The 22,514-nt window shown below is 46.1% G+C and overlaps 1 protein-coding gene across 1 annotated transcript; it reads right to left on the bottom strand.

The window, feature by feature from the left end:
- eif3k (eukaryotic translation initiation factor 3, subunit K) lies at positions 1-22,241 on the bottom strand. The gene is made up of 8 exons (XM_060856089.1): positions 22,065-22,241; positions 15,648-15,746; positions 14,800-14,920; positions 13,215-13,289; positions 9,657-9,723; positions 9,268-9,345; positions 722-847; positions 1-112 (listed from the first exon to the last, which is right to left on the bottom strand). The coding sequence occupies exons 1-8, from the start codon at positions 22,121-22,123 to the stop codon at positions 84-86; spliced, it is 654 nt and encodes a 217-aa protein (XP_060712072.1). The 5' UTR covers positions 22,124-22,241; the 3' UTR covers positions 1-83.
- Positions 22,242-22,514: the final 273 nt, after the last annotated feature.

Below are 22,514 nucleotides of genomic sequence, written 5' to 3' on the forward strand. Positions count from 1 at the left end.
TAATTTCAATAATTTTATTGACAAGAATAATGGAGAGAGCATTTTGTCAAAAAACACCTGGACGTCTACAATAGCGGGTGTCACTAGGAGGACGCCATGATGCTAGCCACACCTGGAAACAAAAGAAAAAACAATCAGTTCCACGTTCTCAATTTTAATTTGAAAATAAAAAAAATGAACAAATAATAAGAGTATTGATCCACGTTATGTAGTGAAAATCAAAACAATTTGTATATTTCAAAGAGCTTCATGGCTTTACATAACAGGACTGAGAGGAATATATGTAACTTTGTTTGCACAATAATTAGTTGATCCCAGGCAAAGCAGTATTGGGATTAAAAAAAAAACTTACATTTCTTCAGTGCACTTAACAGTAAAACATCCCAATACAACTGGCTGTATCATGCCCATGCTGAGGAGGTAGCAAGGGAAAATCTGCTCTGTTTCCTGCTCCACAGGCTAATCCAGTAACCACTAGTCTTCCAATTCAGGGACAGGCCTGGGGTTCAACTATCAGGTGGGGGCAAATCAGCTCCAGTTAAACAGGGACAGCTTCCTCATGGCCCAATACACTTCTGTACAATGGATAATTGAGGTGTTACTAGAAACAGGACCCTAGATAGCCACAATCACAAAAGCAGTGAATCAAATTATTAACACAAGAAACAGAGTCACGGTCTAACCATGTTATTCCTGCAGTGATATATAAAATAAAACTCACTGTCAAAATCTATCTTTTCCACAATGTTTTTGGGTTTGATACTTTCTTCTTGGTTACATATGAAGATTTTATCTGGTTCAGCCTCGACCCAGCCGTACTTACTCATCCAAACTTGTAGCTGCATATCTGAAAAACATATATTTACATACGTTGAGACACTGCAGATCATCTCACTTCCAAAGACAAAATTAAAACTAGACAACAAGTGTGTATCATTCCAATCTTAGGACATGTGGTCAGGTTTCAAATGACAAAGTGGTGTCCATGAGTTGTGGATTCAGACTCTAAATGAACCGCACCCAAATAGGAGGGGCTGAAGGAAGGTCAGACACTGTTGTACGAAGAGGGAGATCCACTTCTATGCATTTTCCAACATGCGGACTGACTGGTTTAAGTAGCATAACCAGCTTCTCAATCTTTTAGCTCAATATGTGTAGTTCCTGAGGACCAGAGGAAGAGATTCTGCTCGAGTGCTGCAGTCTCGACGCTGCGGACGTGTGCTGGCGGTGGAGAAACCACACGGATCGTGTTGCGAGTTGTCAGAGCTGCTGGAGACCATCGCTGGATCATGATTGGACGTTGGAGGATCGTTTGGTTGTGCTGACCTGCTCTTGGTGGATCTTAATGCTGGCTTCGGCCTAACACCAATTCAGGTATCAGCCAACTTCAGAGCTATGGCCTCAGCAACCGCTCGCAGCCCAGGCCAGGGCATTGGCAACACAGTCAGGGTGACTGTGAAGAAGGTGGAGGAGCACACACTGGTCGATCGGATGGTGTTTGTGAAGATGATTTTGCTGGAGTGCTGCGGGCTCGAAGCAGTGGACGTGTACTGCCTGCAGGATTTCCCTGCAGCCAGCTATTTCGACGTGACCTTCAGGAGCGTGAAGAATTGCGTGCAGCTCCTGAAGATCTTCAGGGAGAAGGAAGGGGAACCTCTGTTCTCCATCTTGTTGGCGGTCCCGTTGTGTGTGCTTCCTGCGCAGAGGAGTCAGGTTGTAACAATCCATATGTACAACCCCCACGTCCCAGCAGCAGATTTCCTGACCTTCCTGAGAAGATACGTCCAGGTCGAGGGAGAGAGTACCGATGTGGTCAATCCTTTCGGGATCTGGACCAGCAAATGACAGGTCAGGGTAACACTGAGGGTCGGTGCCAGTGGGAACATCCTCCACCCACCCTCCAGCTTTGTCATCGGAGGAAGCAGAGGTTACCGGACATACGCAGGGCAGCCAAAAGTGTGCTGAACCTGTGGGAGGTCAGGCTACAAGCAGGAAGGCCACCCGACCAAGGAATGTAAGGAGGCCAAGAACTGTAATCTGTGCGGAGAGGCGGGCCACATGTACAAGGCCTGCCCAAGACGAGGGGCTGCCACCTATGCACAGATGGCCGGAGGTGGCAACACGAGCCGTGGACCACCTAAGACCAGCAGGTTACCACAAAACAGCACGGGAACGGTGTCTGGAGGCACCCAGAAGGAAGGGCAGGCTGTAGCGGAGCAGACGGCAGACAGCGGGGAGATGCAGCAGCCGTTCCAAGCTCCTTCAAGACAGACGGAGGAAATGGAAGAAGAGGGAACAAAGGAGGCAGAGGATTGGATTACTGTCAAAAGCAGGAAGAGGAAACCTCTCAAGGGCCCCAAAGCCACCCAGCGAAGGGGGAAGCGACACCTACACGAAGAGGATACAGGCAGCTCTTCTGACAGTGAGGACGGGTGCAAGGAGGGTCGTCACCAGAGGAAGAGATAGGCCGTGGGGAAAAAGGAGGGCAGCACCGCCCAAACAGGAAAAGACGATCCCTCTGAGGGGATGGGTAAAGACCTTCCCCCACCCGGTGAGAATCAAGAGGTACCCACCGGCCCACAGCTCCAGGTAACTGGGAGCAGTGGTCCTGTGACAGCCCCGCTGTCAGATGGAGAACTGGACGGTGCGGACCCCTGGCCTGACCCGAAAACACCAGAGTGGGGAAATGGCCCCAGCGTGGAGCCGGACAGCTACCTCAGCCCTGGGAGGGTCTAGCAGTTTGCCATCACCACGGGGATGCACACAGCTACCCCAGAGAGGCAAGACCAGCAGCAAATGGATACTGGTAACCTCGTAAACTGTTAAAATGGGGATAAGAATTGCCAGCATCAATGTGCGTAGCATCAAATCTGATTACCTGTTTGTGTCCCGAACGCTCTCGGTCAGATCCACCGACGTCAAGCTGGTGTTCTTCTCTGACCACTGCCTCCTGCTGGCCGACTGTCACCTACAGGACGAGCAGTGGGTGGGTAAGGGAACGTGGAAGTGGAACACAAAGCTGTTGACCCTGGGAAACATTGAGGAGCTCAAGAGGGACTATGCAGGTTGGAGAACCGTGAAGCCCCTCTTTGAGTCCCCAGCGGACTGGTGGGAAATAGTAAAAGGGAACATCAAGAGGTTCTCCATCCTCAAAAGGTGTTCAGGAGGCGAGAGAGAGGCGGGGAAAACTGTCCCAGCTCCAGGAAAGTATGCAGAACCTGCTCCTGCTGCAGACGATGTGGGTGGATGTCAGGGAGGACCTCAAGGAGGTGAAGGGCCAGCAAGCCTCGGAGGCTTCCAAGATAATCTTCGGGTCCAGGGTCCGCTCGGTGGAGCAGGACGAGACATGCTCACGTTTCTTCTTCCAGAAGGTGCACAAAGAGAGCTCCGTGCTCAGCAGCCTGAAGGAAGAAGACGGCTCGATAACGTCATCTCAGGCTGACATCATGAGGATCAGCAAATCCTTCTTTATCAGTCCGTATGACACAAAGCCGACCGACAGCGCGGCCTCCCAGTCGTTCCTGTCCTCTATCACAGAGGTCTTAGACGACAGAACACAGGAGACGCTGGACCAGCCACTATCTCTGGACGAGCTGACCAAGGCCCTCGAGTCCTTCGAAAAGGATAAAACTCCCGGAAGCGACGGCTTACCGGTCGAGCTCTGTTCTGCTCTGTGGGACTTGATTAGCCAGGACCTGCTGGAGGTGTATGTCGGTATACTTCAGGCAGGCACCATGAGTGAATCCATGAGGAAAGGCATCATCACCCTCATCTACAAGCGGCAGGGGGAAGAGGGAGGAACTCAAAAATTGGAGACCAATCTCACTGTTGAATGCGGATTACAAAATTCTGTCAAAGGTAATCGCCAACCGGGTCAGGTGTGCTCTGGGTTCGGTGATTCAACCTGACCAAACCTGTGCTGTGCTGAAAATGTGTTGCTGGAAAAGCGCAGCAGGTCAGGCAGCATCCAAGGAACAGGAAATTCGATGGTTTGGGCATAAGCCCTTCATCAGGATTCCTGATGAAGGGCTTATGCCCGAAATGTCGAATTTCCTGTTCCTTGGATGCGGCCTGACCTGCTGCGCTTTTCCAACAACACATTTTCAGCTCTGATATCCAGCATCTGCAGACCTCACTTTCTCCTCAAACCTGTGCTGTACCGGGTAGGAAGATCGCTGAGAGTCTGGCACTCCTCAGGGATACGATCGCCTACGTGCAAGACAGAGGGTTAGACACCTGCCTGATCAGCCTGGACCAGGAGAAAGCCTTTGACAGGATATCACACAGGTATATGAGAGATGTTCTCTCCAAAATGGGCTTTGGGGGGGACGGAATCTGCAATTGGATCAGACTGCTCTACACCAACATTGTCAGTGCAGTCTCAGTCAATGGGTGGGAATCAGATAGCTTCCCAGTCAGATCTGGAGTCAGACAGGGCTGCCCTCTCTCTCCTGCCTTGTTTGTGTGCTGCATAGAGCCATTTGTCGAGTTAAGGCCTCCCTGTACATGGATGACGTTACCGTTTTCTGTTCTGATCCGCTGTCCGTGCGCAGACTCATGTGCATACGTGACCAGTTCGAACAGGCCTCGGGGGCCAAGGTAAACCGAGGCAAGAGCGAGGCCATGTTCTGTGGGAACTGGGCCGACCAATCCTCGATCCCCTTCGCCGTCAGGACCAACCACCCGAAGGTACTGGGTATTTGGTTGGGGGTGGGGGTGGGGGGGGGGGGGCGCGGTTGGGGCATGCGCCAAGTCTTGGGAGGAGCGTATCAACAAAGTGAGGTAGAAACTGGGCAGATGGAAGCTACGGTCGCTCTCCATTGCGGGGAAAAAACCTGGTCATCAGGTGTGAGGCACTGTCATTGCTGTTATACGTGGCACAGGTCTGGCCTATTCCCAGAACCTGTGCCGCTGCAGTCACCCGGGCCATCTTCCAATTTATATGGAGGTCAAAGATGGACCGGGTCCGAAGGGACTCGCTGTACAAAGATCTGGGCAATGGGGGAGAAAACACATCCAATGCCACCCTCACCCTAATGGCCACCTTTGTGTGTGGCTGCATCAAGCTGTGCGTGGATCCCCGGTACGCAAACACCAAGTGTCACTACGTACTGAGGTTCTATCCGTCCCCAGTGTTGCGAAGGATGGGCCTGGCCTCGCTGCCGCGGAACGCTCCGAGTAGTTGGACCGTTCCGTATCACCTGTCCTTCGTGGAAAAGTTTATGAAGAAAAACACCTTTGACCGCAAGTCTATCAGGAAGTGGTCAGCACGTAGTGTCCTTGAGACCCTTCGGGAAAAGGAGGGTGGATCTTATCAAGTGGTTCCCTGAGCAGACTGTCAAAGCCATTTGGCAGAATGCCTCATCGCCAGAACTTTCCAACAAGCACCAAGACATGGCTTGGCTGGTACTGAGAAGAGATCTTTTATTCACACCTGAACTCTCAGCCGCACTGCACGCTGCCCTCAAAGGGGCTGCAGGTGGTGGTGGTTGGGGGGGGCGGGGACGAGACTGTCACACACATCCTTCTGGAATGTGCCTACGCAGAAGAAGTCTGGAGAAGAATGCAGACAGGTGTTTGTCAAGGTTCGTCCCGAGCAGCGCCATGACGCGGGACTCCGTGCTCCACAGTCTGTTCCCCAGGACGCACACCGAGACGAACATCAACTGCGCCTGGAGGATCATCAACTCAGTGAAGGACGCTCTCTGGGCGGTCCGAAACCTGTTGATCTTCCAGCTGAAGGAGTTGACCCCGAATGAGTGTTGCAGACTGGCACATTCCAAGGTCCAGGACTACGTGTTGAGGGACGTGCTGAAGCTTGGGGCAGCTGCCGCCAAGGCGCGGTGGGGAAAGACCACCGTTTAACCTCTGCCTGCCTAAGAAGAACAGGGGGCCCATGTAGTCATTTGGGCTCTGCTGACGCCTCAGCTAAATAGATGGACATATGATTGATAAATGTACAGACCTGTATATAAAAATGATAAATTCTGATCTCTGTAAATGTTTACGTACGAATGGCATGACCAAGTGTACAGACCATCAAATTATTTTATGAATAAAGTATAATTTTTTTTTAATTTCAAAATTAAGTAGCATAACAAGCATTCCACTGATCATTGCTAAAGATTGAGAATATTGTGTTCAACTGCATCAAGATCCAAATCTTACAATACCAAACAGTTGATAAAAACAGGGATCGGTGCAGGGACCTTAAATGTTGGATGAAGAGACAGGTTATATGGTTGCCAATTTGGTGACTAGACCAGGTCATGTAGTTGAGCAGAGGACGCAGGCTATAAAAATATATTGATAGGTGAAGTGAATGGGCAAAAATGTAAAAAATAGAGTTGAATGTAGGAAAATGTGCATAGTCCATTTTGGCAGGAAGTATTAAAATGAAACATATTATCTAAATGGTGCAAGATTGCAGAGCTCTGAGATGCAGAGGGTCTGGGTGTCCTGGTACATGAATTACAAAAGGTTAACATAGAATCAGAGAGATGTACAGCATGGAAACAGACCCTTCAGTCCAACCCGACCAGATATCCCAGCCCAATCTGATCCCATCTGCCAGCACCCAGCTCCAAATCCATCCAAACCTTTCCTATTCATATACCCATCCAAATTCCTCTTAAATGTTGCAATTATACCAGCCTCCACCACATCCTCTGGTAGGTCATTCCATACACGTACCACCCTGTGTGTGAAAAAGTTGCCCCTTAGATCCCTTTTATATCTTTCCCCTTTCACGCTAAACCTATGCCCTCTAGTTCTGGACTCCCCCACCCCAGGGAAAAGACTTTGCCTATTTACCCTATCCATGCCCCTCAATTTTGTAAATCTCTATCAGGTCACCCCCCCTCCCATGCACACAAAGCAAGTAGTTAGAAAAGCTAATAGAATATTATCATTTATTGTAAGGGAAACTGAATTCAAATGGAGGTTATGCTCTAGTTATATATGGCAGCAGTGAGGTTGCATCTGGAGTACTGTATGTATAGTACAAGTCAACTTATTTATGAAAGGATGTAATTGCATTAGAAGATGTTCAGAGAAGGTTTACTTGACTAATACCTAGTATGGACGGGCTGTCTTATGAGGAAGGGTGGGACAAGCTAGGCTTGTATCTAGGTTTGTGCGAAGATTTGTAGCTTGGGTGCTCGTTGTTGTGGTTCTGTTCGCCGAGCTGGAAGTTTTTGTTGCAAACGTTTCGTCCCCTGGCTAGGTGACATCATCAATGCTTTGGAGCCTTCTGCGAAGCGCTTCTTTGATGTTTCTTCCGGTATTTATAGTGGTCTGTCCTTGCCGCTTCCGGGTGTCAGTTTCAACTGTCCGCTGTAGTGGTTGGTATATTGGGTCCAGGTCGATGTGTTTGTTGATGGGGTTTGTGGATGAATGCCATGCCTCTAGGAATTCCCTTGCTCTTCTCTGTCTGGCTTGCCCTCTGATAGTAGTGTTTTCCCAGTCGAATTCATGTTGCTTGTTGTCTGCGTGTGTGGCTACTAGGGATAGCTGGTCGTGTCGTTTCGTGGCTAGTTGATGTTCATGTATGCGGATTGTTAGCTGTCTTCTTGTTTGTCCTATACAGTGTTTTGTGCAGTCCTTGCATGGTATTTTGTAAACTACATTAGTTTTGCTCGTGTACCAATATACCAACCACTACAGCGGACAGCTGAAACTGACACCCGGAAGCGGCAAGGACAGACCACTATAAATACCGGAAGAAACATCAAAGAAGCACTTCGCAGGAGACTCCAAAGCACTGATGATGTCGCCTAGCCAGGGGACGAAACATTTGCAACAAAAACTTCCAGCTCGGCGAACAGAACCACAACAATAGGCTTGTATTTGCTGGAGTTTAAAAGAGTAAGATGGGACTTGACTGAAACAAATAGAATCTTGAAAGGTCTTGACAGAGTAGATATGGAGAGGTGTTTCCTCATATGGGACAATAAGGGTGTTCATTTAAAAGATTAAATTGTACTGTAACATTACATTAATGTCCAAAGGGTTCAACTGCACTGTCTTTCTCTAAGGAGCTGAGCATTCTGGAAGTCATTGGAGGGGACATCAATACAGGAATTGAGATGAACATTCATTTTAATCCACCCATCATTTGGGCAGCCATTTACTAAAATTCTACTGCTATCATCAATTAATTGGGGCCTCTTTTGACTCAACTCTGCACACTTGCAAAGGGTCACCTAACTTGTCCAGGCTTTAATAAACTTTAACTGCGGAAGTTGGTGTGTGTGAATTGCATCCCGTGTGTGAAACTTTGGGAAATGAACCTAATACCGATACTGCAACTGGAAAAGCCACTTCCCTTCCAAAGGTGATAATACACTTTGAGGTGGTCCCTGGGGGTTCAAATGCAGTTACCTTTAAGTGGCTCATCCAAGCGGCTACTCTTCATGAGTGTGTGAACAGGCCACTCAATCATAATCAAATACTACTGTATAAGCTGCAGGGAGATTATCTGAAAGCACTTCACAGAGGTAAAAAGAATCAGATGTTAAATAGGGAGAGAAGGAGAACAAGAATGAAGAAGGAACGGTGACTGACAGGGTGAAAAGATTAGCTTTGATAAGGCTTTTAAGGGAAGACTGAGACGTGGTGGTTTCAGGAGTGGATTAAGTGGCATCTCTCACTCTTAACTATAGTAAGATCCAATCACAGAAAGATGGAATCACATCAGAGACATTTCAATTTGTTTGGCTTAGTTACACACGGTCTTGATCAACAGCTACAAAGGACAGTCCAGAATATCTTTGATGCACAAAGAAACACAAGCAAAGTGTCAGAATTGAAACTATGATAAGTGAAGATTGGCTAAGTTATGAAGAATTGATTACAAATAGCAAGCCTTTTTTTGTTTACAAAAACCTGTTACAAGATTGCATCAAGAACAGAAAATTGAGAAAGTCGTCCCATGATATTGGGATGAGAATAATTAGGTAGTTGTTTTTGATCAGCACAGACCCAACGGGTGGAAAGGCCTCTTGCTGTGCTGTAGACCTCGATAACTTGAACTTTGAGCTCCTCGGAATAAGTTAACAGAGGACAACACAGTGATTTTGATATTAACACTAAGAGAGCAGTGCAGATGAAAGCTTGTTTCTGATTGCATAACAATGTACTTTATTTACATTAAATTTATTCTAAAAAGATTTACCTGCTCACAGTTTCATGACTGCACCTCAGTGAAACCAATCCTGTGTAACAATTCAGAGGAGCTTCTATCTCATGGTCAGCATTAATCCTTACCTGTCAGATCCCCCAACATTTCGGCCAGTAGCCATTTCTCAATTGTTTGATATGTGATTCCAACGACGTGACAGATAACTGAGGGAAGAATTCCAATAGGTGAGGAGCCATCCCAGACTGTACAGTTTGAAAATCCCACATAGACAGCTGATTCTACCTTAAATACTTGGTTTTGGTTATTGTGTAACTAAAACATTCTAGTGGCAATTTAGTCAAACAGCAATAGCTATTTTATACAATATTCATCAAAAACAGCATTGTAACAAATAGTGTAATTCTGCCAACAAAAACACACACTCTCTATTAAGATCTCACAAATTACAGTTATTAAACCCTTGCAGAGTTCTCTATTTATAGGAAAATCAATGCAGTTTTCTGATTATACTTACATTTTCGCACTGAGTCTTCAAAGCTGGTTATTCCATCAATCAGCTCTGAGTTTTCTTCCAGATTACGCTGGATAGAGAGGGACATTGAAATTTAGTAAATGTTGTTCCCACAGCAGAGTGGAGGGAGCTATCTCATTTCTACCTCACACTGACTGGTTAATCTCCAGTAGCCCACCTTTCCAAATCAGTCAGGCAATCTGGGTTTCACTGACATACATTTTCTCTTTCTCCCTCCTCTCAAAGCACAACAGCAGCCCAGGTCATTTGCAAAACTGAAGTTCAAAGATTCATGGTTCTTCAACAGAAATATGATAGAGAGACAAACAATGCCAGCAATTGTAATCTCTCTGCTGAGAGTCTTGGTGTATTACATACCAGCTTCTCTTGGACCATGCTACTTGATAGTCTGTCTTAGACAGTGTGATAATGGCACAAGTGAATGTGCTATAATAGGACATCGAACATTACAGCCCAGTACAGTCTCTTCGGCCCTTGATGTTGCATCACCCTGCAAAGCCAATCTGAAGCCCATTTAACCGACACTATTCCATTTTTGTCCATATGCCTATCCAATGATCATTTAAACGCCCTTAAAGTTGCCAAGTCTACTGCTGTAGCAGGCAGTGCATTCCACGTCCCTACTATTCTGAGTAAAGTAAATACCTCTGCTATCTGTCCTATATCTATCACCCCTCAATTTAAAGCTACACCCTCTCATGCTAGTCATCACCATTTGAGGAAAAAGGCTCTCTCTGTCCACCCTATCTAACCTTCTGATTATCTTGTATGTCTCAATGAAGTCACCTCTCAACCTCCTTCTCTCTAACGAAAACAGCCTCAAGTCTCTCAGCCTTTCCTCATAAGGCCTCCCCTTCATACCAGGCAACATCCCAGTAAATCTCCTATGAAACCCTTTCCAAAGCTTCCATATCCTTCCTATTGTGCGGTGAGCAGAACTGCACGCAAAAGTCCAAGTGCAGCCGCACCAGAGTTTTGTACAGCTGCAACATGATCTCATGGTTGTGAAACTCAATGCCTCTACTAATAAAAGCTAACACACTGGATGCCTTCTTAACAACCCTATCAACCTGGGTGGCAACATTCAGAGATCTCTATACATCAGACACAGAGATCTCTCTGCTCATCTACACTACCAAGAATCTTACCTACCAAGATTCTTACCATTAGCCCAGTATTCTGCATTTATGTTACTCCGTCCAAAGTGAATCACCTCACACTTTTTCACATTAAACTCCATTTTCTACCTCTCGGCCCAGCGCTGTAGTTTATCTATGTCCCTTTATAACCCACAACATCCTTCGGAACTATCCACAACCTTCCGACCTCAATGGCTGTCCTTCTATACCCTCATCCTGATTGTTTATATAAAAATGACAAACAGCATTGGACCCAAAACAGATCCTTGCAGTACCCCACTAGTATCTGAATTCCAAGATGAACATTTCCCATCACCCTCTGTCTTCTTTTAGCTAGCCAATTTCTGGTCCAAACCACTAACTCACTCTTAATCCCATGTCTCTGTATTTTGTGCGATAGCCTACCATGTGAACCTTATCAAATACCTTACTGAAATCCATACACACCACATCAACTGCTGTTTGGTCATCTTCTCAAAGAACTCAATATGGTTTGTGAAGCACCACCTACCCTTCACAAAACCATGTTGACTTTCCAACACTTTACCTACAACCAAAGTAAGGCTCACTGGTCTATAATTACCAGGGATGTCTCTACTCCCCTTCTTGAACAAGGGAACAACATTTGCTATCCTCCAGTCTTCTGGCTCTATTCCTGTAGACAATGACATAAAGATCAAAGCCAAAGGCTCAGCAATCTCCTCCCTGGCTTCTCAGAGAATCCTAAGATAAATTTGATCCGGACTTATTTATTTATACACACTTGCCAGAATTCCTAACATCTCCTCATTGTGAAATTCAATCACATCTAGTCTAGTAGCCTTTACTTTACTGTGTGGCCCTTCGGCCCAACAAGTCCACACCGATCCACCGAAGTGCAACCCACCCATACCCCTACATTTACCCCTTACCTAGCATGGCCAATTCACCTAACCTGCACGTGGGAGGAAACCCACGCAGACACGGGGAGAATGACACAGTCAGTCGCCTGAGGCGAGAATTGAACCCGGGTCTCTGGCGCTGTGAGTCAGCAGTGCTAACCATTGTACCACCGTGCCGCCCACTATATCTAAGTGCTCTCCTTGACAACATGGTCATTTTCTAGAATGAACACTACTAAAAATATTCATTTAGCCCTTCCCCATCTCCTCTGACTCCAAACACAACTTCCCACTATTGTCCTTGATTGGCCCTAATCTTACTCTCATCATTCTTTTATTCCTAATATACCTATAGAAAGCCTTAAGGTTTTCCCTGATCCTATCCACCACCAACTTTTCATGTCCCCTCCTTGCTCATCTTAGCTCTCTCTTTAGGTCTTTCCTGACTACCTTGTACCTCTGGAGCACCCTGACTGAGCCTTCACATCTCATTCTAACATAAACCTTCTTCTTTCTCTTGACAAGAGCTTCAACTTCCTTAGTAAACCATGGGCTCCCATGCTCGACAACTTTCCTCCCTGCCTGGCAGGTACATACTGATCAAGGACACATAGTAGCTGTTCCTTGAATAAGCTGCACATTTCAATTGAGCCCATCCCCTGCAGTTTCCTTCCCTATGCATCCTAAATCTTGCCCAATCACATCGTAATTGTTTTTCCCCCAGCAATAACTCTTGCCCTGCAGTATATACCTGTCCCTTTCCATCGCTAAAGTAAGCATAACTGAAATGTGGTCACTACCGCCAAAGTGCTCACCCACCCCTAAATCTAACACCTGGCCGGGTTCATTACCCAGTACCAGAACTAATGTGGCCTCGCCCCTTGCTGGCCTGTCTACATACTGTGTCAGGAAACCCGCCTGCACACACTGGACAAAAACTGACCCATCTAAAGTACTTAAACTATAGCATTCCCAGTCAATATTTGGAAAGTTAAATTCCCCCATAACGACTACCCTGTTGCTATCGCTCCTATCCAGAATCATCTTTGCTATCCTTTCCTCTACATCTCTGAAACTATTCTGAGGCCTCTAGGAAACTCCCAACAGGGTGAGCTCTCCTTTCCAGTTTCTAAGCTCAGCCCATACTACCTCAGTTGACGGTCCCCAAACCTCCTTTCTGCAACTGTAATACTGTCCTTAACTAACAATGCCACTAATAATCTAGCCTCCAAACGTAGGAAACCTTTTATCCTCCACATAACAATAAGGATAGTGTCAGAAAGTGAGCACGGAGAAGAAAATACTGTTGCAAAAATCTATGTTGTCACACCAGGTTTAAGTGAACTGAAGCATCACAATGCTGTGCCAAGCTGTCATGTCAGAGGTCAAGTTGAACAAAATCTAACATCAAAAAGATGCCTTCTAATTCATACAGATCCAAGGCAATTAGTTATATTTTAATTGGGAGCCTCTAACATGACACAAGTATAACATAACACAGTCTGAGACACTCTACTCACCCAGAAATCCTGGAAATGGCAGGTCTCCAGTAGATCACCGAGATTCAGGATTTGCTGGATTGGTCGTTCTTCCTGCTGTTTAAGCCCCATTAAGGAAGATCAATCTCAATACTCTCAGCAGGGCTGTGTCATGCTTAAGGAACAAGGATTATTTTTAAAAACATTCAATCTTTGCCACTTAACGTGCAGTTACCTAGATCAGATACACAGAGCAAACCATTTGACAATCCCACAAGAGTGACACATGCATCCAATTTAATGGCAATTCTTCACATCCTGTTAACTCCACCCAGGAAGACTTGCAGTTTCCCTATCTGTGACATTCACTTTGTCAACAGACCGATTTCTCGGGGCCAGTACAGGAAATGAATGAGAATTGCATCTTGACTCATTTGGTATTATAGGAGAAAGTGAGGGCTGGAGATCAGAGTCAAAAAGCACAGCACTTCAGGCAGCATCTGAACTGGAGAAACAACATCAGGAACTCCTGAAGGGCTTATGCCCGAAACGTCGATTCTCCTGCTCCTTAGCGCCACACTTTTCGACTCATTTGCTATTATAGTCAGCAGCAGAGACCACAAGGAGCATAGTAACGGCTTCATTATCCACCTCATATTGAGCAAATTCTATTACTACACAGATGTGCCCACTAGTATAAGTGGCAGGGATTACATTTCAAAATGCAACCAATATGGCAACAGCAGTGAGGGAGGACAGCGTAAAGACCACATGGAGCTTCAGCAACTGTACTCAGAAGAATCAGAATCGGTACAACTTTTCAGAAGCCAGAAAAGTTGCAAAACTCGTTTCAAACAAAAACTGGACAGAATGGTACAGTCAGAGCTCCTTTGAAGGCACACTGTGTCAACACTGGATCTGATGCACAAAGCTGTAGATACTTAACTCTGCATAAAATGAAATTTTTATTCACTCGTACAAAGTGGGCATTGTTGGCTGGCCCACTATTTATTGTCCATCCCTAGCTGCCCTTCAGAACATGGTAGTACACATTGGTAGAATGTGGCTGTTTGTCCCATTAAGTCTGTGCTGGTTCTTTAAATCCACAATCTTATCAGGGATGAATATGAAAGAAAAAAGAAATCAAGACACTGTAGTACAGTAACATGAGATTTGGATCTTAAAAGCGGAGGGAGATAAACAGTTCCAACAGAGTGGGATGTAAACGTGGAATATGCTAATTATTTTTTCATTCATTCTCAGGATGAGAGCAGTGCTGGCTCAACCAGCGTTTATTGCCCATCGGAGGACAGTTACGCATCAACCACACTGATGTGGATCTGGAGTCAAACGTAGGCCAGTCCGGGTAAAGATGGCAGTGTCCTTGCTTAAAAGGACATTAGTGAAACAGATTGGCTTTTACAACAATGACAACGGATTCATGGTCATCATTAGATTCTTAATACCAGATATTTTCAGTCCAATTTTTCTCAGTCTTCACTTTCCCCTTTTGCTGGAGTGCAAAAAGCTGAGCACTCTGATATATTAGTTGCCTCCATTTGTTGATGGAAGGCAGAAGCTAGTTAACAAACCCATGCTGAAGCAGCAGCCTCTCTTATAAGGATACGTGTGTCTGGTCAATCATACATTTACACAGTGTAAAATCAGTGTGTGGCAGATTCGTCAGCGCTTTCAGCAAGATCTGTGCGGTGACAGTGGTCTGGAAGAAGGCAGGATTGAACTGATACCTGCAAGGAAAAAACAGGTAAATAGATCAGTGAGAGAGCCATTTCTGCACAGTCTTTTAAATTTGGGGAAGTCCCTTTCTTCCCATTTCCTTTCAGTTAGTCATTAATTGAGAACAGAAAAACCAAACTGATCTCAGCTCTGGTCAATACTGCAAACTAAGCATCGCCTAACAAAAGATGAAGCGAGATGGTGCTGGAGGGAAGTACAAGCAAAGCATTCATTATGGGAAAATTAAAATATTGGGAGAGTTTGGAGAAAAGACAGATGTAGGTGAACTGCTCCAGCAGAGGATGAGAATAGAGAAGAACCAAATATTATCCATCTGTGCTATAACCAATCCAAGATTCTATGTTGACTGAGCTGGTTTCAAGGAGGGGTACCATAATTCACTTCTGCAACCTGAGGTTAGGAATGTCAGCAGGAGTTTAGTCCCCATAAGAGACTACGGTGCAAGAACTCTACGTTCATACATCAGTAACAAGTGAAATGATAGATAGTGACTGGCACTCTGAAGCTGGAAACTGTTCTCCCCCAACAATAAAACAGTATCTCTAAGAAAGGAGAAGTGAAAAGTGGAAAGGGGGAAGATATTCAGGCTTATTGAAGTTAAAGAAAATCCAACTGTTGAATAAGAACAGAAAACGCAGGAAACATTCAGGTGGTATCTATGGAGTGAGAAACTGTTAACATTTCAGGTCAATGAGAATTCTAAAGAGGTATACATACAGTTTAAGAACAGCCAGATTGGCTTCCAGATCATATGCGTTCTCCCTGGCCTGTGTCTCCACATAACGTTCCAATGTTGACAGATTCTCAGGGTTATACCTGTGGAGGAAAGAGGATACAATTGGTGATGCCGCCTTCTCGCAAAAATTCAAAGGCCTGAATTAATAACCCTGAGAACAGGTGCAAAATCCCACTATGGCAGTTTGTAAATTTGAAACTGGTTAAAATAATCTGAAAAATCTTGAATCAATTGATAGGTATAAGCAGCTGTTAGATTGTGAGAAACAGAGAACAGTTTCTTCAGGGTGAGAATAAAACAAGGGTTTGATGGACAGTCACTGGATTCAAGACATTAGCTCTGTTCAAGAGGGGAAATAGGGATAATCCAGGAAAATATAGATAGTGAGTCTCACATTAGTGGTTGGGAAGTTACTGGAGAAAATTCTTAGGGATGTGATTTATGCACATCTGAGAAAGTGGGGCAAGTCATGTTTCACTAACTTGATTGAACTTTGAGGTGGGGATGAAGGCAATCAATGATGGTAAAGCACTGGATATTATCTACATGGATTTTAGTAGGGCTTTCAACAAAGTCCCTCATTTTAGGTTAATCCAGAATATCAAGCTGCATGGGATCAACAGTGACTCGGCCACGTAGATTCAGAAGTGGCTTGCCCACTGATGATAGAGGGTCGTGGTGGAAAGGTGCATTCCTGGCCTGAGGTCTGTAAATAGAGGTTTTTATTTTAGATTAGATTAGATTCCATACAGTGTGGAAAGAGGCCCTTCAGCCCAACAAGTCCACACCAACCCTTTGACGTGTAACCCACCCAGACCCATTCCCCTACCCTATTTTTACCCATGACTAATGCACCTAACACTATGGGCAATTTAGCATGGCCAATCTACCTGACCAGCACGTCTTGGATTGTGGGAGGAAACCAGAACATCCAAAAGGAAACCAACACAGAATATTGACTTGGATGAAAATGTAGATGGGTGGGTTAGTAAGCTTGCAGATGGTACAAAGACCGGCGAAGTTGTGGATAGGGTAGAAGGTTGTCAAAAACAATTCAGTAAGATACAGATCAGTTGCAGATATGGATGGAGAAATGGCAGATGGAGTTTAATTTGGGCAAGTGTAAGTATGAGGTGCTGCACTTTGGGAGATCAAAATTAAGGAAATGTATACAGTTAACTGCAGGACACTGAACAGCCTGGATGTATAGGGGGATGTTGGGGTTCAAACCCATACCTCCTTGAAAGTGCCCCCGCAAGTAAATAGGGTGGTAAAGATGCCAAACAGCTTACTTTTATTGGGGTGTAGGTTTGCTCGCTGAGCTGTAGGTTTGAAATCCAGACGTTTCATTACCTGGCTAGGTATCATCATCAGTGGTGACCTCCAGTGAAGCCAAGTTGTTGTCTCCTGCTTTCTATTTATATATTTGTCCTGGATGGGGTTCCTGGGGTTTGTGGTGATGTCATTTCCTGTTCGTTTTCTGAGGGGTTGATAGATGGTATCTAGCTCTATGTGTTTGTTTATGGCGTTGTGGTTGGAGTGCCAGGCCTCTAGGAATTCTCTGGCATGTCTTTGCTTAGCCTGTCCCAGGATAGATGTGTTATCCCAGTCGAAATGGTGGCTTTTTTCATCCGTGTGTAGGGCTACGAGGGAGAGAGGGTCGTGTCTTTTTGTGGCTAGCTAATGTGCATGTACCCTGTCTGTCCTACATAGTGTCTGTGGCAGTTCTTGCATGCAATTTTGTAGATGACGTTGGTTTTGTCCATGGGTTGTACTGGGTCTTTTAAGTTTGTTGGTATTTGTTTGAGTGTGTTGGTGGGTTTGTGTGCTACTAGGATTCCGAGGGGTCTTAGTGGTCTGGAGGTCATTTCTGAGACTTCTTTGATATATGGTAAGGTGGTTAGGGTTTCTGGCTGTGTTTGGTCTGCTTGTCACGATTTGTTCCTGAGGAATCTGCGGACTGTATTTTGAGTATCCGTTCTTCTTGAATACGTTGTATAGGCGGTTCTCCTCTGTTTTCCGAAGTTTGTCTGTGCTGCAGTGTGTGGTGGCTCGTTGGAATAGTGTTCTGATACAGCTTTGTCTGTGTGTGTTGGGATGGTTGCTGGTGTAGTTAAGTATTTGGTCAGTGTTTGTCAGTTTTCTGTATATGCAGGTTTGTGATTCGCTGTTGTCCTTTCTTTCAACCGTGACGTCCAGCAATGTGAGTTTGTTGTCGGTTTTTTCCTCCTTGGTGAACTTTATGCCTGTAAGGGTGTTGTTGATGATGTTAAATGTCTCTTCTATCTTGTTTCGTTTTGTGATGACAAGGGTGTCATCTACATAGTGGACCCAGATTTTTGGTTTGATGGTTCGTAGGGCTGTTTGTTCTAGTCTTTGCATTACTGCTTCTGCTATGAATCCTGATAGCGGAGATCCCATGGGTGTGCCGTTGGTTTGTTTGTAGATTATGTTGTTGAAGGTGAACTGGGTGGTGAGGCACAGGTCCACTCACTTCATGATGTTTTCATTGGTAATGTGATTGATGTGATCTATCCTTGGACAGGCTAAGCAAAGACATGCCAGAGAATTCCTAGAGGCCTGGTACTCCAACCACAACGCCATAAACAAACACATAGATCTAGATGCCATCTATCAACCCCTCAGAAAACGAACAGGAAATGACATCACCACAAACCCCAGGAACCCCATCCAGGAGAAAGATATAAATAGAAAGCAGGAGACAACAGCTTCGCTTCACTTGGAGTTCGTCACTGATGATGTTACCTAGCCAGGTAAAGAAACATCTGGATATCAAACCTACAGCTCAGTGAGCAAGCTACACCCTAAACCTCAACCTGAGCTACGAACCTTCTCAAACCTTGCAAATTACTTTTATTGGTTGGGGAATTTAGTACAAGAGTCAAAATGTCATGTTGCAGCTTTATAAGATTTTGGTTAGGCCATATTTACAGCATTACATTCAATTCTGGTCACAGAAAAGGTTTACCAGGATGCTGCCTGGATTAGAGGGTATGAGCTATGAGGAGGCTAGAAAAACTCGGTGTGTCTTTGGAGCAGCGGAGGCTGAGGGGAGACTTGGTAGAAGTCTATAAAATTATGAGATGCAAAGATAGGGTTGACTGTCAGAATCTTCCCCCCCCCCCAAGAGTTGAAATGTCTAATACTAGGGGGCATGTATTTAAGGCGAGAGGGGCAAAGTTCAAAGACAATGTCATAGAGATATAACCAGCACGGAAACAGATCCTTCAGTCTAACTCGTTCATGCCAACCAGATGCCATCCCAAATAAGTCTAGTTCCATTTGCCAGTATTTGGCCCATATCCCTCTAAACCCTTCCTATTCATATACCCATCCAGATGCCTTTTAAATGTTATAATTATACCTGCCTCTACCATTTCCTCTCAATCCATACACTCACCAATCTCTGCTTGAAAAAGTTGGCCTTTATGAGATATTAAAGAGTTAATTTGGTCCACTGACCTGTAAAAATTGAATGCCCTGTGGTGTGTCTTTGTCTTATAGCTGGAATGTGGGAGGTTCACATGGCCATTTCCTTGCCATTCAGGGATGATTTACATTTTCATCCAGAAATCAATAAGAACATTACATTTGGAATTTGACTACTCCCCTATAGTTACAAATAATAATTTGCAACAGATTCGACCATTAAGGGATGATTTGCATTACATTGTTTATGGAGGTGGGGTGGTCTCTGCATTGTATCTCGAGTGGTATGTGACTGTGAGGGGATGGCTGGGGGCTTGTCTTGTGGACATTAACTGTGATGGAAAGATTTTTGTATAAAGGAAAGATTGTTTCCTTTGTTCAGAGAAAGCTTTTGCTATGACCCCGTAAGCCCTGTGAGGTGTGTTAAAGGTTTCTCCAAAGCTTGTACTATATTTTAATAAATTTTGCTTGTTCACAAAAGTTGGCATTTGCAGCTGCAACGAGTGTGTAAGAATTTCAAGAGTAAAAGAACTTAACACTTGGGTCCCTTTTAAATCTTTCCCCCTCACATTAAACCTATGCCCTCTAGTTTTTGACTCTCCCACCCCAAGGAAAAGACATTGCTATTACCCTATCTACACCCCTCATGATTTTACAAACCTCGATAAAGTCACCCCTCAGCATCTGACACTCCAGGGAAAACAGTCCATTCAGCCTTTTCCTAGAGCACAAACCCTCCAACCCTGGCTACATCCTTGTAAATCTTTTCTGAACCCTTTCCGATAGCAGGGAGACCAGAATTGCATGCATGCAGTATTCCAACAGCAGCCTGACTATACAGCTGCAACATGACCTCCCAACTCCTATACTCAATGCACTGTCACTGTCCAATAAAGGCAAGCATACCAAACACCATCTTTACTGTTCTATCTGTGGCTCCAATTTCAAGGAACTATGAACCTGCACTCCAAGGTCTCTTTGTGCATCAACTCTCCCCAGGAATATCCCATTAAGTGTATAAGTCCTGCTCAGATTTGCTTTTCCAAAATGCAGCATCGTGCATTTATCTAAATTAAACTCCATCCGCCATTCCTCTGCCCATTGGCTCATTTGATCAAGATCCCATTGTACTCTGAGGTAACCTTCCAATTTTGGTGTCATCTACAAACATATTAATCATACCTTCTACGTTAACATCCAAATCATTTATATAAATGATGAAAAGCAGTGGACCAAGCACCAATCCTTGTGGTCACAGGCCTCAAGTCTGAAAAGCCACCTTTCGCCACCACCCTCTGTCTTCTGCCTTCGTGCCAGTTCTGTATCCAATAGGCTAGTTCTCCCTGTATTCCATATGATCGAACCTGGCTAACAAGTCTACCATGAGGAACCTTGTCAAACGCCTTAAGTGAAATCCATACAGATCACTTCTACTGCTTTGCCCCCATCCATTCTCATTGTCACTTCCTCATAAAAACTCAGTGGGAGTAATCTGGAACGCACAGGTAGGGGTGATGGTGGAGACTGATATGATAGGAGCTTTTAAGGGACTTTTAGATGAGCATATGAACATGTAAGGGATGGAGGGATATGGACAAGAGATTAGTCTAACTTGGTGTCATATTCAGCACAACATCATAAGCCAAAGGGCCCATTCTATGAGTCAAAGGCTATCAGACTGTGATTGGCGGCACGGTGGCACAGTGGTTAGCACTGCTGCCTGAGACCGGGGTTCAATTCCCGACTCAGGCGACTGACTGTGTGGAGTTTGCACGTTCTCCCCGTGTCTGCGTGGGTTTCCTCCGGGTGCTCTGGTTTCCTCCCACAGTCCAAAGATGTGCGGGTCAGGTGAATTGGCCATGCTAAATTGCCTGTGGTGTTAGGTAAGGGGTAAATGTAGGGGTATGGGTGGGTTGCGCTTCGGCGGGTCGGTGTGGACTTGTTGGGCCGAAGGGCCTGTTTCCACACTGTAAGTAATCTAATCTAAACAAAATGATCAGCCATGGTTTTATTGGATGAATTAGCCATGAGCTTATTGAATGGCAGAGGTGGTTTTAAGTGGCTGAATGGGCTATTCTGCTCTTAACTCTAATGTTCCAGGCCTTAATGGCAAGAGAAAAGTCACCACATTGGGGTGAGGGGTTAGGGGTGAGAGTACTGCATTGTTAGGGATGCTGTGTCTTTCGAACGAAATACTGAAGCGAGGTCCCCTATTTGTCAGGATGGTTTCGAAAGGAGAGAGAGGGAGAGGGGGAGGGGAGAGGGGAGAGAGGGGAGAGGAGAGGAGAGGAGAGAGAGAGAGGGGGGGGAGAGAGGGGGAGGGGGGGGCGAGAGAGAGAGCGGGGCGGGAGGGAGAGGGGGGGGGGGGGAGGGGGAGGGGGAGGGGGGGGGGGGGAGGGAGAGAGGGGGGGGGGGGGGGAGGGGAGAGAGAGAGGGGGGGGGGGGGGGAGAGAGAGAGGGGGGGGGGAGGGGAGAGAGAGAGGGGGGGGAGGGGAGAGAGAGAGGGGGGGGGGGGGAGAGAGAGGGGGGGAGGGGAGAGAGAGAGGGGGGGGGGGGAGAGAGAGGGGGGGGGAGGGGAGAGAGAGAGGGGGAGGGGAGAGAGAGAGGGGGAGGGGAGAGAGAGAGGGGGAGGGGAGAGAGAGAGGGGGGGGAGAGAGAGAGGGAGGAGGGGAGAGAGAGAGGGGGAAGAGAAACTGCTCCTGGTGTCCTGACAGCCCACACGGAATCATTTCCTATCCAGGTGACTGGGGGATATTGCTGTGCACTGACAGCCTGCCGCCTTTCCCGCGTTAGGAGAGGACCGCATTGGTTGTCAGCGGCTGAGGAGGAGTGGGAGCTGTGCTGAGGTCGCGTCAGGCGCTACACAGACGCAGACAATTGTTGCTGCAGGTAGCCGGACACAGGTTGCTATGGGCCCGCCGCCTGCCCCCGGGCTCTGCCTTTCTCACCGGTCGATGCCTTTCAGCAACTTGCCCACATTGGCCCTCATCTGCTCGATGGCGCTCATGCCTGCGGCCCCGGTCTCGGTCTCTCTCTCCCCCTTCGGGCCTGGAACAAACGGCGATGCCTCGACACACGCGACTCCACCAGCCCCGTCAGGTCAAAGGGGAAAGCCACCGGCGAGCATGCGCAGAGGTCCCCACCCGCCGGACCAGCGCATGCGCAGGACCACAACAGACGACGGCATATGGCGCATGCGCATCTCCCCAACCTCCCAAAGTGTCTTAATGTTTGATATTCTCCAGTCAGTCTGTCTTACACATACGGAGGAACCGTTTTTTTTAAGCAGGAAATTATTGGACAGTTGATAAATCATGCTTACTTTTGTTTATCATTGCAGTGCAATTATTTTCCAATGCTTAAAATTCATTCCCTTCATAATAGCATTTTTTTGTCTA

The sequence above is a fragment of the Hemiscyllium ocellatum genome, chromosome 47, assembly GCF_020745735.1.
Source record: "Hemiscyllium ocellatum isolate sHemOce1 chromosome 47, sHemOce1.pat.X.cur, whole genome shotgun sequence".
In the NCBI taxonomy this organism is placed as follows: Eukaryota; Metazoa; Chordata; class Chondrichthyes; order Orectolobiformes; family Hemiscylliidae; genus Hemiscyllium; species Hemiscyllium ocellatum.

Bases quoted from the DNA above. Each gene is read 5' to 3' on its own strand.
- eif3k (XM_060856089.1), bottom strand. From the start codon at position 22,123: ATGAGCGCCATCGAGCAGATGAGGGCCAATGTGGGCAAGTTGCTGAAA. The intron at 13,290-14,799 runs GTATCCTTATAA...GGGCTTAAACAG, and splicing joins GTATGATTGACCAGACACAC to CAGGAAGAACGACCAATCCA. The intron at 848-9,267 runs GTAAGGATTAAT...TATGTTTTTCAG, and splicing joins AATGTTGGGGGATCTGACAG to ATATGCAGCTACAAGTTTGG.